This window comes from Enhydra lutris, unplaced genomic scaffold (assembly GCF_002288905.1).
Source record: "Enhydra lutris kenyoni isolate GAN:26980312 unplaced genomic scaffold, ASM228890v2 scaffoldscaffold16, whole genome shotgun sequence".
NCBI classification, from domain to species: domain Eukaryota; kingdom Metazoa; phylum Chordata; class Mammalia; order Carnivora; family Mustelidae; genus Enhydra; species Enhydra lutris.
In genome coordinates, this window is record NW_019154100.1 from 5,259,235 (window position 1) to 5,274,331 (window position 15,097).

The 15,097-nt window shown below is 33.4% G+C and overlaps 1 protein-coding gene across 1 annotated transcript in view; it reads left to right on the top strand.

Moving 5' to 3' along the window:
• The window catches only part of LOC111147369 (VPS50, EARP/GARPII complex subunit), a 125,887-nt gene that overhangs the window by 24,197 nt on the left and 86,593 nt on the right, over nucleotides 1-15,097 (top strand). Inside the window, exons 9-11 of the mRNA XM_022503373.1 lie at nucleotides 1,065-1,147; nucleotides 12,698-12,740; nucleotides 14,168-14,266. Of these exons, the coding sequence (XP_022359081.1) occupies nucleotides 1,065-1,147; nucleotides 12,698-12,740; nucleotides 14,168-14,266 (225 nt within the window). The remainder of the gene's footprint in view (nucleotides 1-1,064; nucleotides 1,148-12,697; nucleotides 12,741-14,167; nucleotides 14,267-15,097) is intronic.

Here is a 15,097-nt window from a genome sequence, read left to right on the forward strand (position 1 = left end):
AAAATTAAATAGAAAAATTTATTTGGGGAAATGTTTACTTTGTAGCAATGTGGGAATGTTTTCAGTATGTTGATTGTATTTGCACCCAAATAGCAATAAAATTATCTTTTGTATCAAACAAATAGGAATAATTTAAGGAATATGTCATATTTGAGTTGTGTTTGGTATCTCATATATTAATTGTTTTTCTGAGTGAGCCATCTATTTTCTCTTTGATGCTTTTTTTGCATTTTCTATCTACTTGTTTTATAAAGCAAAACGTAATATGTGTGTTTCCCATACATGAGGTCCTTCAGGTAGCTACTTTGTCATCATCTTAACATCCCCACTGGTTTGAATACATTTGTCCAATTACAGAGAGGAGCATAGGAAAATTTTTTTATGGTTTTTGGTTATCACCGTGTTACTTCTTAACTTAGACTTGAGAAGTGCATATGAAAATTTCATTCGGCATTAAATTACTGTTTAGATGATAAAAACATTCCGAGGCTATTAATAAATATTTTACTTTCTCCCATCCAAGCACTAACCAGGACTGACACTACTTAGCTTCCAAGATCAGTTGGGATCAGGTGTACTCAGGGTGGTATGGCAGTAGACGTTCTATTTCACTTTCTAACAACTTTATTTGTTTTAAAATATTTATTGACTTCTTGGTGGTAGAACGCCCGAGTGTTGATTACAGCGGATTTCATAGTGGTTTGTTATATTTCTATATAAACATTATTGAAAGAAAATATATTAACATTTAAAGAACACCTTCCCTGGGAAGCAGCTTATTATTTTGTATAGGCTTTATCCACGTGTCATGGTCTTAGGGGGCTGTTACTATGTATATGAGGGAAAAGAATATTTTTTCTATGTGTACGTTATAGGCTTGGAGCTAGTGGTCTCTTTATATTTTATTATTTATCTATCATTGGTATTCTAATCCTTTCATAAGAGAAATTAAAATTTTCTGGTTCTGTAACTTTTGGATGGAGTATGAGCAGAGATTTATTTTTTTTCAGGGACTTTAGGAAAAATGTTTCCTGTTTAATGACTTCTGTTGTTGTTATCTTAAGGAGGAAGACTATCCCGGAGCTATTCAGTTGTGCCTGGAATGTCAGAAAGCCGCCAGCACTTTTAAACATTACAGTTGCATAAGGTAAGGTAATATAAAAATTGTAAGGTGACTATTGTCAGTTTTTAACATATGAGCTGTGAACATACAATGTTAACGAACATTGAAAATAAATACTAAGTAGTGTGTTGTAGTGAACATTCTTGTTCAGAAATGGGCAGTACAGTGGTATTATAAATAATAATTTGTAAGGTGTGAAAGATCAGATACTTTTTTATCCTACCCCTTCTTTTCACCTCATTGAAACTCGTTTTTCATATTCTTTCCAATTTATAGAGTGGCAAAGAAGAATAAATTTATCGGTTTACATTTCTCTTGCATCTCTTGGGAATTTTTCCTCCTTAATTTGGCCCAGCTCATAAACATTGAGAGTGTTACTGCTGTTTGTTTTTCGGATCCAGACAGTTCGAGTGTTTGGCCCATCCTGATAAGAATTTTTTTTGGAAAATTAAAGTGTGATTTAATTTTATGTAATAATCATCTTTGCCATATTTAAGTGATTTTGTATTTGATGTGTTACATCTTTTATTTAGTTATTTATAAAATGTACAGTGTAAAAATGGCCATCACAGCCTTTGGTATTAGTTCTACTTTATCAATCGGTTTTTGGTCTGCTTAAAAACGAAGGTTTTGCATTACTGGTGGCAGTCCCTTGGGGAGGCTCAATCCCCAGGTGTAATTTCCATCATTCCTCTAAAACCATCTCAAGTAAACATACAATCTAAGTTAAATCGTGTGCTTGCCAAGCAAACCCAGTTTCAAATTAAATTCATACCTATCCTAGGACATAGCCCCTTAGTCTCGCCTGTATGGAAATTCTGGCAGTCAGTGAGCACAATGCACCCATGTTGTAGATGGTGATTGTTAGTACCTGAAAAATAAAAGGATTACAGAGGACCAAAACATTAATACAGATTTAATTAAATTTTTTTCTTTTAACATACTCCCACATCATGGGTCTCTGCAGGATGTGGGATAAGAGCTAGCCATTTCCCACTAGAGATGCTGTTTAATATTTATGATATTTTCTTTAGGATCATGTATACTGAATCAAAACTTTTTGTTTGATTAAGAAATGTATAGTTATGTAGCTCCAGTGATACTTTGTTTTTATCCATTGTGACACTGATTAACTGTCAGCCTTAAAGACTTGATTATGTTATTTAGATTTTTTTAATTGAATAAAAAGAGATTTAGTTCTAATATGTTGAATGTATTTGAAAATTTCTAGCAAGGCTCTCTGGGTCCTGAAGAGACCTAGTACGCATTTAGTTTATTTTGTGGTGATAAATCAGTTACAGGGAGAACAGCTTATGTATGATTGGGCGAACATAATTCAGGCAGTTTTACATTACTGAGTGTTTATTATATGCCAGATGCTTTGCTTTAGAACTGGCTGAATAGTGTTGAACCATACATAAGGTAATCATTACAATCCCTGGTTTTCTAGATTATCTAGGTAATCTATCAAGAAGGGCTTGGATTGAAGAAGGTATAGTGAGATAGGGGGATGGGATCTTAGGGAGATGAGTGTTGAGTGTACAGGGGAAGTGTTGGGCTCTAACTCTCCTTTGGGGTCAACACTGAGGGAGGAGAGTTAGCTAAAACAAGGTATGAGGGTTGTGGATAGGAGATTATGGGTATCACGATGAAGTCTGTGTTGCAGAGGTAAAAAGCAAAATGAGGGCTGAAAATATCTATCCATTGGAATTATAACAAAGAAATCATTGCTGACTTTGTTGGGACAGATTTGCTTGAAGAATAAGTACAGGATGAGGGAATTTGACAAAGGGGGAGATGTGGAATTGAGGGGGAAATTTGCATATTTGAAATCTGTGGGAAAGTGAGAGGTTGAAAGTAAAATAGAAGACATAATATTGTGCTAAGGCTTTGTAGGGATTATAGTAGAGTTGACTTTGAAAAGGTCACTTTCTATTATAATAGGAAAAATGGATGTGGAGATTTGGTGGCAGGAAATTGAGGTAGCAGGTGACCCGTGTTGGCACTTTGTTTTCTCTCAATAATTAAGAGTTTTGGCTGTGCTAAAGTAATTATCTACTTGATGAGAGTTAACTATACAAAATGTTTTTTAAGGAAATTTTACTTGGGCTTTTTAAAGTTAGCGTGAAGTAGCTTCTAAGTACTTTCTCATTAAGGTATATAGTGATATGTGGAGAACTACAGTTCTCCGACCTGGTGAAAAGATCGAAATTAAAGATCTGTAATGGTGACTTAAGTAATAATTGCTTTATTTTAGGGAGTACATTCTATAAAAAGCGTGTTGTGTTTACATATGTGAATTATACATGTAATAATGAGAGAAGTTTGTCTTATTCTCCGAAAACAGGTAAAAATACATGCACAAATGTATTAAAATGTCCCAAGGAATTAATTTTACCTTAGGCTTTGCGGGACCTCTGTTAGAGTTGTGTTTTTCACTTGCTGATGTAGTGACAATGTCAGCATGGCTCAGAGAGCTTTGCTATTGGTTGGAATTGTTTGGTAGTGATGCCAGGCCTTCCACCAGAATTCTTCCTCACATACCTGCACTGTTTGCTCTGCTAGCCACCATTAATCCTGCTTAACCCAATCCCCTTTTCCCTTGTTTTACACTTTTGTTCCTACTTGGGAGAACGTGAGAAATTTGCTCACTTCTTGTAGATAATGGGATATGAGATATAGTGATAGAGTTAGTTGACATGTAGATCAGGTTGAGTCCACAAAAATGAAAGGAATTTTGTTCTGTCTTCCTTTTTTGCTTTTATTAATTGGATGTACATTTTTCATTTTGTGCATTTATTTTCCTTTCTTTTCCGCTTTTTCCTCTGGTCTTCTAAATACAATACTGTACCTGTCCTTGAGCTCTCTGGTTGGGACTGTTCAGACATGATTCATCAACACTTTAAAGATTCATTTCATTTACCTGGAGCTGTGGAATTTAACCAAAGGCAGATTTAATCTTTGCTTGGACCTAAGTGAATCGGAGTGAAAAATCATTTTACACGCTGGTAGTCTTAGGAATAATAATTAATTTCCAACTGCTTATACTCTCATTTTCTTTAACATTTAAATTTATTTTCATTTCTGTTGGTGGCTAGAGAATCACAAAGTATATTCCCTTTAGAAATGGCCGTGAGAGAACAACCTGTGATGCAGAGCATTTCTGGATTCTGGTGTAATATTTTTTTTTTTAATATATTTTAAACAAGTTCATATGCACCACGTACCTGCTTGTCCACTTCTTAATTTTTCCTAGGGAGAGTGTATGTTCCTGTTTTCTTTGCTAGTCACATTATAAGGGTTTTGGTAGATGGCAGAGACCCTGTGGTCTTAGAAGTAGATTGCATGGGGCTACTGAGGGCCGACTCTTAAGATTCTGAAACCAGGAAAAACAGAATTCATGTATTTGCTTCTGCATTAAGAGCCCTTGATTGTATTGTCAGGTTATACGACTTTGTGGTTTAATACATAAAAGTACCAAGTAATATGATGTACCCAGTTGATTGAAACTGAAAGAAAACTTGTACCCCTTCAGCACCTTGTATTTTCCTTGAGATACGGTGTGTTTCAACATCTTTAATAAAAGATAGTGTAGCACCAGTTTTGTTCACTTTTATAACTGACAAGGAACATTTTTACATTATTTGACATTTCTTGAGTTGATCGACAGAGTCATATATTTGGGATTTACTGGGAATAGGCATCAGAATGTGTTTTTGTTAAAGTATGTCTGTGAGTGAGGCATTTAATTTCTTTTTCACTTGAAATTTATCTAAATTAGTTTCAAGAAAAGTTATGTTTAAAAGTCAAAACTGCTTTATTGTTTTGTATTTCATTTGAAAGAAACTGCTTGAGGGAATCTGAGAGCATTCTGGATCATGCACATACCACCAGAACTAGAATATCTTTTTTTGAGTACTATACTTTGGCATAGACACATGTATTTAATTTCTCATAATCTTCAGAATACCCTTTTTCCCCCCTCAGAATATGAACTTGGCAGTGGAATGAAAATTGCAGGTTGTAGAACTTCTTTAGATCATAGAATAATGAACATAGCTTTTTGCTACAAGTACAGCAATATTAGGGACCATGCTTCCCCTCTTTCCCTTGATTCCCTTCTAGAAAGAGGTCATGCTCTGTCTTTGTCTAGGTTCAGGCAAGGGGAACCTAGGAACTCTGCCTGGGATAGTGTTTGGAGCAGTGCATGTTTCAGCTGGGTCACCAGGCCAGCTACCCGGACCCATGAGTAGATCTGGAGTCCTTGTTGCTCCATCTGTGTGACAGCGTGCTATTCACATACTGCCTGCACTTCTTATCTTTTATTTTAATTTGTTTTCCTCCGTCTCCCTCCCCCGTGCTGTGCCATTTTGAAATAATGTAAAGTAAAATCTACTGGTGGCAAAACAATATTTAAACAAAAGGTAAAAATTTCTTTCTGCCTTACCGACCATTCTCTTTCCTACTCCCTGGAGTAAACTGCTTATATAGCTTATTAGATTTTTTTTCCAGTAGATTTCATTATAATTTAAAATTCTATGTTAAAATATCCTTTTCCTGATTCATCACTTTATACAGTTGTTGATTCTCTGTTTACTCCTCCTCTTAAAATATCAATAAGAGATAGGAATTTGGTATACTTCCTTTTACTTCTCTGTCTTATAGGATATTTTAGTGAAACTGTTATTTTTACTTGGTCAAATTTATAACATTTATATTCTTTTTGCAGCTATAATTAAATCTTCTGTGTTTTCTCAGTAGTTTACTTCCAGAAAAATTAACATAATAGAAATTGTATTTATTGTATCATGATTATATAAATATTATCTGCAGGACTAAGTAGAGTGAATGGACTTGTAAAAAAAAGTAATCTTTTGTCTCTACAGAAAATCAAAATCCATTGGTGTTTGGTGTTTTTGTTATTTGTTGAACATTTTTTTACCTCTTTCAACTACTATCATTTCTATATTTCCTGTTTTATATATCCCTTTGTCTTATTTTGTTAGAGTTTTGTTTCAGTTATCCCTTTGAGAATTTTTTTTTTGATATGGAATATGTGGGAAATCAATTTTCAGACTTTGAAATGATGTTAATTTAGTCCATATGCATGATTGAAAGAAAAACTATTTTTTTCTTAGAAAATGGAATGCATTGCTCAGTTGTCAGACAGGGTCAGATGTTTTCCTCATAAAGAGTGCCTTTTCTTTCTCTTTTTTTTTTTTTTAGAAACTTTAAGGATTTTTCTCTTTATTTGGTGTTCTGAAATTTCACCAGTTGTGTAGGAAAGTCATCTGTGTTAGACTCTTTACTCCTAGATGATGAGACAAGAATGAGGTATTATTTAATCCTTATCTGCATGAGATGCTGTGTTACTTGTTATACTAAGAGCTTTTGAAATGTATTTGTTCTCTAGGAGCTTATTACAACAGGCAGTTAACAGGCAGGACAGTGAGATAATATGCCAGTTAAGAACACAGAATACATAAACAAAAGACCATCAGAAATGTTCATGCTGTGAATGGCTTGCTTCTTATACCCCTACAGAAACAGAAATATTGACATGTATAAGAGTGTGAATAGAAGCTAGGCAGTGTTCGCTTTGACAGCATCAACTGTACAGTAATTCTAAATTAGATTTTAATAAGGTTTTTTTCACTAACGCTTTATTTTTTAGCTTTTAAAAATTGAATCATGATGGTGGTGCTAGTGACGATGGTTGTGATAACATTTTTAAATGTTAATAAAAAATATAATATAAATTATGTTTATTATAATATATATTTATATATTACTTATATATATCATGTTATATATATTATATATGTGTTATATATAATATGTTTATGTATTTATAAAATATAAATTATAAATATATAAATATAAAAATAATGTTAATAAAAAATAAAAATATTTTAACATTTTTGGACTTTTCTATGTGTCAAGCACTGTACTAATCATTTCCCTTGCCTTTTCTTATTTGGTATTGACAAAATATTCCACAGAGCTATTATTATTTTCTCGATTTTATAGATGGGGAAATTGATGCTTTGTAAAATAAGTGGGAGAGTCAGGATTTAAACTTCAGTCCCTGGAATGCAGAGCTTGTTGCTCTTAACCACTATTACGCTATACTGTCTGATAATGTAGTAACAGTGGAAGTTCATGGCTAGGAGGCCAATTTTTATTCATCTACTCCAGTAGCTGAGTTAATTGTACTTTTTTCCCCAAACCTCTTTCTACCAGTTATATTTGTTACCAAATTAATGTTGTTTAAGTAAATAAACTAATGAAATGAAACAGGTTTTTGAAAGTAGATGAGACAACTCACAAAAATTGGGGGATATAGGTGACTAAATGTGATTTGGCATTTGGATTGTTTTGCATTTGTCTTTAAGTTCCTACCTTATCACAGAGAAACTGAAACTTGATATTATAAACAATTTGTGTGTGATTTGGCTCCTATAAAACCAAGAAGTTAAAGCTTCACTCAAATGAGAAGATTTGGGGTCTAAATCAGAAATGGGTAAATGAAGTATGGTTATATAAATGTACTTAAAACATTCAATAGACCTGTGAACAGACATACACACACACATAGATATATTCTAGTTTTAACTTTGATCAGATGACCAACTGAAAGGTTTGCTGAGCGTTAGCACAGGGTAGGCAGACTTTGTTTTTAAAGAGCCAGATAATAAATATTTTAAGCTTTGTGGGCCATCAGGTGTCACTTGGAACTGTTCAGCTCTGCCCTTGTGGTCTGAAAGCAGCTAGAGACAATATATAAGTAATTCATGTGGCTGTGTTCCAGTAAAATTTTATTTAGAAACATAGGCTATTGGCTAGATTTGGCTCCTGGGCCTGATCTCTGCTCTAGAATTGAATTCATAAAGTTTGGAGATGTTTCAAACATTTGTAGTGTTCTTAGTAGTGGACTCTGATTTTTTTAACAGAGTGAGGACAGAGATCTAGGTAGATTCAGAGTGATTTCAGGAGTTCTTTTCCAGTCTGAACATAGTTTGAAGGACCATGTGGACATTTCGTAGTATCTCACCATTGGTGGTTTAGCTTCAAAGTGTTTGAAAGTCAGGTTTTCTCTGAAGAATGTTAATAAACTCTCTTCCACTGGAACAGATCTCTGATCTAAATACCCGGAATATCCAGGGGCAAAGGACATACCATATAAACTTGCAAGTATAAATTTTACTTAAGCTAATTTTATAAGTTTTAGCACTCTACTAAATTGTATACAAAGATGTAGTAATTGGGTAACTGATGTTTAGCATGTAATGGGATCTTGAAACTTTAGGGTGGGAAGCAACCCTTTGGATCTAGCACACTTTTGTATAGGAAACTAGTGCCCAGGAATATTAAGAAACTTACATCATATGACTCATTAATAACAGACCAGGTAAAGATCATTAAGATGGTAATTACTTCTGTACTGTGTTGCTTTTCTGTATGGTCAAGTTGGTACAAAATTCTGATTTATATGCAGCCTTTCCAGGACTCATTTTATGAGTGCATATGTCCTAGATCAGCTATTTAAAAGAATAATATTAGTTATTTTTGGATATCTTATATTTAGTATCTTCTGTTGTGATGGTAAAAATGCCCCCCAAAATTGTTTGCTTCATTCTGTTCAGCTTGCAGATAACCTTTATTAGCTTTTAGCCTTCTATCTTAGAACTGGTAATATTTTTTTTTACCATTATGTAGCTTTTATTTATCCAAATGTTTATGAGTAGATCCTTTTAGCATACTTCGATTAATTGACTGAAATGACTTGAATTCATGTTTCTAAATGATGGCTAAAGCTTTCCTTGAAGGCTGTACACTTAATATATACATTCCTTAATCACATAATTTTTAAATATGTATTTTCAATTAGTAAATTGTGAAAAGGCAGTTGTAGATTTTGAAAGCATTTTTTTTTAAGGAGGGAGAGAGAGGTGGGGGAGGGAAAGAGAATCTTCAGTAGGCTCCATGCCCAGCATGGGGTCTGACACAGGACTTGACCTTAAAACCCTGAGATCATGACCTGAGCCAAAATCAAGAGTTGGATGCTTAACTGACTAAGCCACCCAGGCACCCCTTGAAAGCGTTTTAAAGTCAAAATGTTTGATTTACAGATTTTATATTTAAAATATACATACTGTTGGGGCCCCTGGGTGCCTCAGATGGTTAAGCATCTGCCCTCGGCTTAGGTCATGACCCCAGGGTCCTGGGATGAGCCCACATTGGACTCCCTGCCTGGCTGGGAGCTTTCTTCTCCCTTTCCTTCTACTGATCCCCCTGCTTGTGCTCTCTCTGTCAGATAAATAAAATCTTAAAAAAAAAATACTATATATACTATTTATGTTACTATGTTTTCTTTAACTCTTAATGCATAGGAGGATATAGAGTCATTTTTAACCATAAATAATAGAAGCAGTGAAACCATCCAGACTTATGATAATTTTATAAACACTTAAGCCCATTTTTTCCAATTGAGGAGTTGAGGAAATCATTACTCTCAACTGTGAATGAGCTTAGATATATTTCTTTTTCCACCAAACTCAAGATACTCCCTTAAGAATATAGTTACCAGTTCTAACCTAGTTACGATCCCAGGTATTCTTGCCTCTCTGTAATCTGTGTCTTCAGGCTTAGGTGAACTTCTGAGCCCTCTGTGATAGAGGAGTGGAACTGCTTATTTTTGCTTATTTCTCTTTTCCTCTTGCTAAGGCACCTGTAGACCCAGAGTTCAGTGCAGTTCTTTCTTTTCTAGAACATGCTCTTTCTCTTTTTCTATCTCTGTCGTTTTATTTGTTGAGGTAGAAAACAGGGGCTCAAGGAATGTGATGGGGAAATTTTACCCTTTTTGAATCATAAATTTGATTGAGCAGTGAATCAGGCATTGAGTTTAGTTAGTCCTGGGGAATCCTGGAGAATAAGCCACAATCTCTGCTTGGGGGACAGTCACAGGTACTCCCTTCTATCATGTAGGATGCTGGAAATAGAGCATCGAGAAACTGAATGAACAGTCAACAGGGGAAGACTTCCCAGAAAAGATGATGTTGGGATGGGCCTGAAAAGACAGATAGGCATTTCAGTGGGAAGAGGAGAAAGTATATTCTAGTTCTTATTAATGTTATATACAAGAACAGGGGAGTTAAGGTCTGGAGTTCTTAGGGGAATTGCCCATAGTCCACATGACTAAAATGTAGGCACTGAAAAGTGAAGGGGAAGTTCATTTTTCATGTCATTGTTAAGAATCTTACATGCCATACTAATTTGGGGCTTAATCTTTGGTTTATTGGGGGAGCCACCAAAGGCTGTAAAGCAGTAGATTAATATGAATTTATTTCTGCTTTAATTAAGGGGCTGCAAACTCAGATGTCTGTAGGGACCAGGCAGGTAACTTACACAAAGCTGGCAGATGTGAGATAGAAAATGGTCAGGCCCCCACAGGACTGATCAGGCCTGGCCTGAAGCCTTTCATGTATAAGCTAGAGGAAAAACTGTGTCTGTCAGGTCAAACGGAATATTGAGACCCCTGCACAGACCTATTCCTGAGAGCTTTTTGGAGGATGTTGTACAATGTTTGGTATATAGTAAGTTGATGGTGTTTGTCAAATAAATGGATGATGGATTGAAGGGTGGGTGTGGGTATTATGTGCAGAGATTCATTAAGAAACCATTAAGATAATTCCAGCAAAAGGTGATAATGCTAGAGTTAGTTCACACAATTGAGAAAGGAGAAGCATAGGTGAATATGAGAAATACTGAAATGGTAGAAGTAGGATTCACTTATCAGATAACACATGAAGAAAGGGAAGAATTAAAGATGACGTAGAGATTTCCAGCTTAGATTGAATGGGTGGGGATGACATGAATCAAAAGAGAGAGAATGTGGGACAAAGAACAACTGCAGGAGAAGATACTGATTTGGGGGGAATGTGGGGGAGGTGAGGAACTTTTAAAATTCTAAGTGCCAAGGTACTTATCATGACATTCACTTTTGGTGTATTATTTTGGGGCCTTTAAGTCTCATTTTCATTCATTCATTCATTCATTCTTCTTTGAACAGAAATTGTCCCAGAATCTTTTTTTTTTTTTTTTTTTTTAAAGGAGAAGCTTAGTTTTGCCTACAAGTATTCCCTTAACCTGTGTCTGTGGCTATTTTTCAGGCATAATCCTGATTAGAGACCTTAATTTTTCTGATAAGATATCAAACTTATATTATTGATTGTCAAAGTCCATAGTTGTGCTCACTCTCAGTTTTTACTAGAGCAATCTCCAGTGATACATTTTCATTGCTGTAGTATTTCATCATCTAAATATATCATATGTTATTCATTTAATTATTCATAGACAGTTGTGTTGCTTTAAGTTTTGCCTGTTACAAGTATGCATTTCTGTAAGATATGTGTCTAGGACTCCTGGAATACAGAGTAAATGGATGTTGAGTTTCAGTAGATGTTACAGCCTTTCAAAGAGATTGTATCAATTTCCCCTTCCTCCAACATTGAATTCAGTGCTCTATTTGTTCTGCATTGTTGCCAACATTTGTTGATGTCATTTTTTTTAATTTGTAAAAAATATTTTTAGCCATTCTGGTTGTTTGTTATGTTGTCTTAATTGTAGTTTCAGTTGCGTTTTCTAAATGCCTACTGGGGTGCCTATTGTATGTTAATTGGCCAGTCAGCTCTCTCCTTTGTCAAGTATCTGTTCAAGCCTTTTGCCCTTTATTTTTATTTTTGTTCTCTTGATCAGTTTATGAATTCTTCTGATTGAACCATGCTGTCTTATTGCTGTGACTTTATAACCTTTACCTATTTTAGTTTTACCTATTTTAGTGTATCTCCTCCAACACTATTCTTCAAGATATTCCTGCCTATTCTTAATCATTTGAGTTTCCACATAAATTTTAGAAGCAGCTTTACAGTTTCCATACACCCAAAGAAAGAAAAAGAAAGAAAAACCTGATGGAATTTTAATTAAAATTTCATTTATTCTAGAAAATCTTTTTTTTTTTTTTTTTTTAGAAAATCATTTTTGGTGAGAACTGATATCTTAATGATATTGTAGGTTATAGTTTGTTTCCATAGTATATATCTTCATGTATTTCAGTCTTCTGTATTTTGGCTCAGTTTTGTATTTGCCTATTTCTTATTAGATTTTTTCCTAAGTATTTGGTTTTTTGAAATGATATTTAAAAAATTTTCATTGTCTAATTCTTTGTTCCTAGTACATAGAAATTGATTTTACTTTTAAAATTTTACTTTTTATCTATACTATACTTTTTAATCTTTAAAACTTGTTATTAATTTTGAATTCTTGAATTCTTAGTTTTTATCTATCAACTCTTTAGGAGTTTCTACCTATACAGTTCTGTTGCTGCTAGTTAAGACTCTTATTTTTCTCTACTTTTTATTTTTCTGGCTTTATTGCACTGTCTTTAGAATCAACATATCTTACTGCTCATACTATTCATCTATGAATTTATGAATTATTTATTTAGCTAGTATTTATTGAGCACTTAGTTTGTCTCTTTTAAAGATGGTCACATCTAACTGTTTTATTTAACAGTGAATTGAATTCAAAGCTTCAAGATACTTTAGAACAAATTGAGGTAAGAAGGATTACATCGTAAGTTAAGTGGTTTTCTCTTTTCAGAGAAAAGAGAATAGTTCATATACATCTTATGTTTTGATTTTTGTGTGGATTACTGGCGTTCTAGATCACAACACTTTGTTTTTTTATTTGGGATATCTGTGCATGGTTGAGTTAATGTTAATCTACTTGTAAACTCAGTAATACTTTTGGCTTTGTTATTGAGTTTCATTACTTATTATATTTACTATTTATTATTGGGTTTATTATTATCTTTATGGGATCTGAAAATATTTTGTATCTGAAGATACCATATCCAGAAAGATCCCAAAACTGTTAGTCATAGATATGTTTTCATGTAAGTTATAACCAAAATATTTACCATTTATTAATTACTTTATTATTAACTTTTTTATTTCAGTGAGTTAATTTATATAAGAATAATTATTGGCTGATGAACCCTCCTAAATTCCAAATCCTTACAATATTTCATACAGTTCATCAAAAATATAAAATGGAAAGGAAAAGATATGTCATTATGAGCAGGAAGTCTTGCTTTTCCTCTTACATTTATTTAGAGTTCATCTCTTTCCTTGGCAATCTTTGCAAAGCAGGGTATTCATTTTAATAAACATAATAAGAATTATTTGTTAATTTCTGGTACTTTATTTTTTCATTTTCCTGATGAGAGTAATTATAAAAATTGAGGCTGGACTTTCAAACAACTTTTGTGACAGTAGGTTTTCATCATAAATGCAGTCATTTACTACTTGTAAGAATGGTAATTTATTTGATAAACATAAAGATAATGCTTTGAAAATCCTGTAAGTAAATAATCTCTTGAATATTGAGGACTTAACTTTTGAAAGCTCAATATTTCTTTACTCTCAATATACAATATTATTCGGTACTTAGGTAGACAATCATTATTTTGAAATGAAATCACTGAAATAGAAATCCTTAGACAAAGTTGGTGCAATTATATATAAAAGTACATAGCTTAAGGTATGTTCTTTTAAGGTCAATGTAGTTTTGTTGAGAATTACTTTTTTCAGTGATTATAGAAGGACTGTTATTATTTTTTAATAGTTCTACAAATCCAGTTTATGTAATTGTAAGATTTTAGCAGATCCTTGAGGAAAAAAGTAAAAATAAATAAAATTCTTTTAGTAACTATTATACTTATTTTGTGTCCCTTGAAATACTAGGCATGGGTCTTTAGATTACTCATACATAATGGCATCTTAGTAAACTTGATTACAGTTGGTAATACATGAGAATTACAATCTATTTGTATTTTTTATTTAAATTTGTTTTTGACTATTAAATTTAGTGTCATAGTGTCTTTAGATATTAAGAATGAAAAATTAGTCTTAATACTTTCTTCTCATTGCCTTGAAAACAGAATTCCTTAACTGCCTCTTGCCTCTTGTTTTAATTCCATAGGAACAGCTGGATGTTGCTCTTTCCAAAATCTGCAAGAATTTTGACATTAACCATTACACCAAGGTTCAGCAGGCTTATCGACTTCTTGGAAAAACACAGGTTAGTTTTGAAAGAATGTTTACTTTTTTCTTAATCAGGAATCTGTTGATCTTTAGGAATGCTCAAGTCTGAATATTACTAATGTAGTGTCCTTAAAAAGTTTCATTTAACAAAGTAAATTTTTATGCCATATGAACATAGGTTCTGTGTATGGAGTGTGATTAAAACATGACAGAAATTTGTTTTGAGCTATGAAGTGTTTGTCAGGCTTAGTGTTTGCACACTTCTTTGTAGTTTTTCTTTAAAAGTGTTATTATAAGATAATTCATTTGTAAGGGATGTGTAGTCTTTTACTTTAGCTCTTGATCCTGAGAATTTCTTAATGTGGAGCTTCATGGTTCTGAGATAGGCCAGCCTGTTTCCCTCAAAGGGGCATGTAAACTTTTGTGAAGTACGTTTATCTGAAAACAGCTCCATTTCATTTATCAGATTTTTCAAAGGATTCTCTTGCTCTCCGAATGATGTCACTACTTCCATGGTTTTACATTCTTTTACTGCTCAAGGGCTTCCTTGAAAAATTTGCAACAAGGGTCATTGTTTGAAAAGTTAATTGTACCTTCTACATGTGCATTTATCTATAAAACAGCTAAAAGTGATAGATGTAAATGTTTTCTTCCCTTTAATGGTCTTCTGTCTTAGAAGGAGATCTAAGAATTTACCAAACCATTGAAACTCTGTTTACATTTTAAAGTCTGAATAAAGAAATTTGGTTGTTTACTGTACTTAATTAATTTGTATGTCTTAAGCTACCAAGGAGAAATTACAAGATGATAGACACTTGGTAATTTTGGACATGTTTAAAGACATTTGAAGATACGATTATAACTTCTA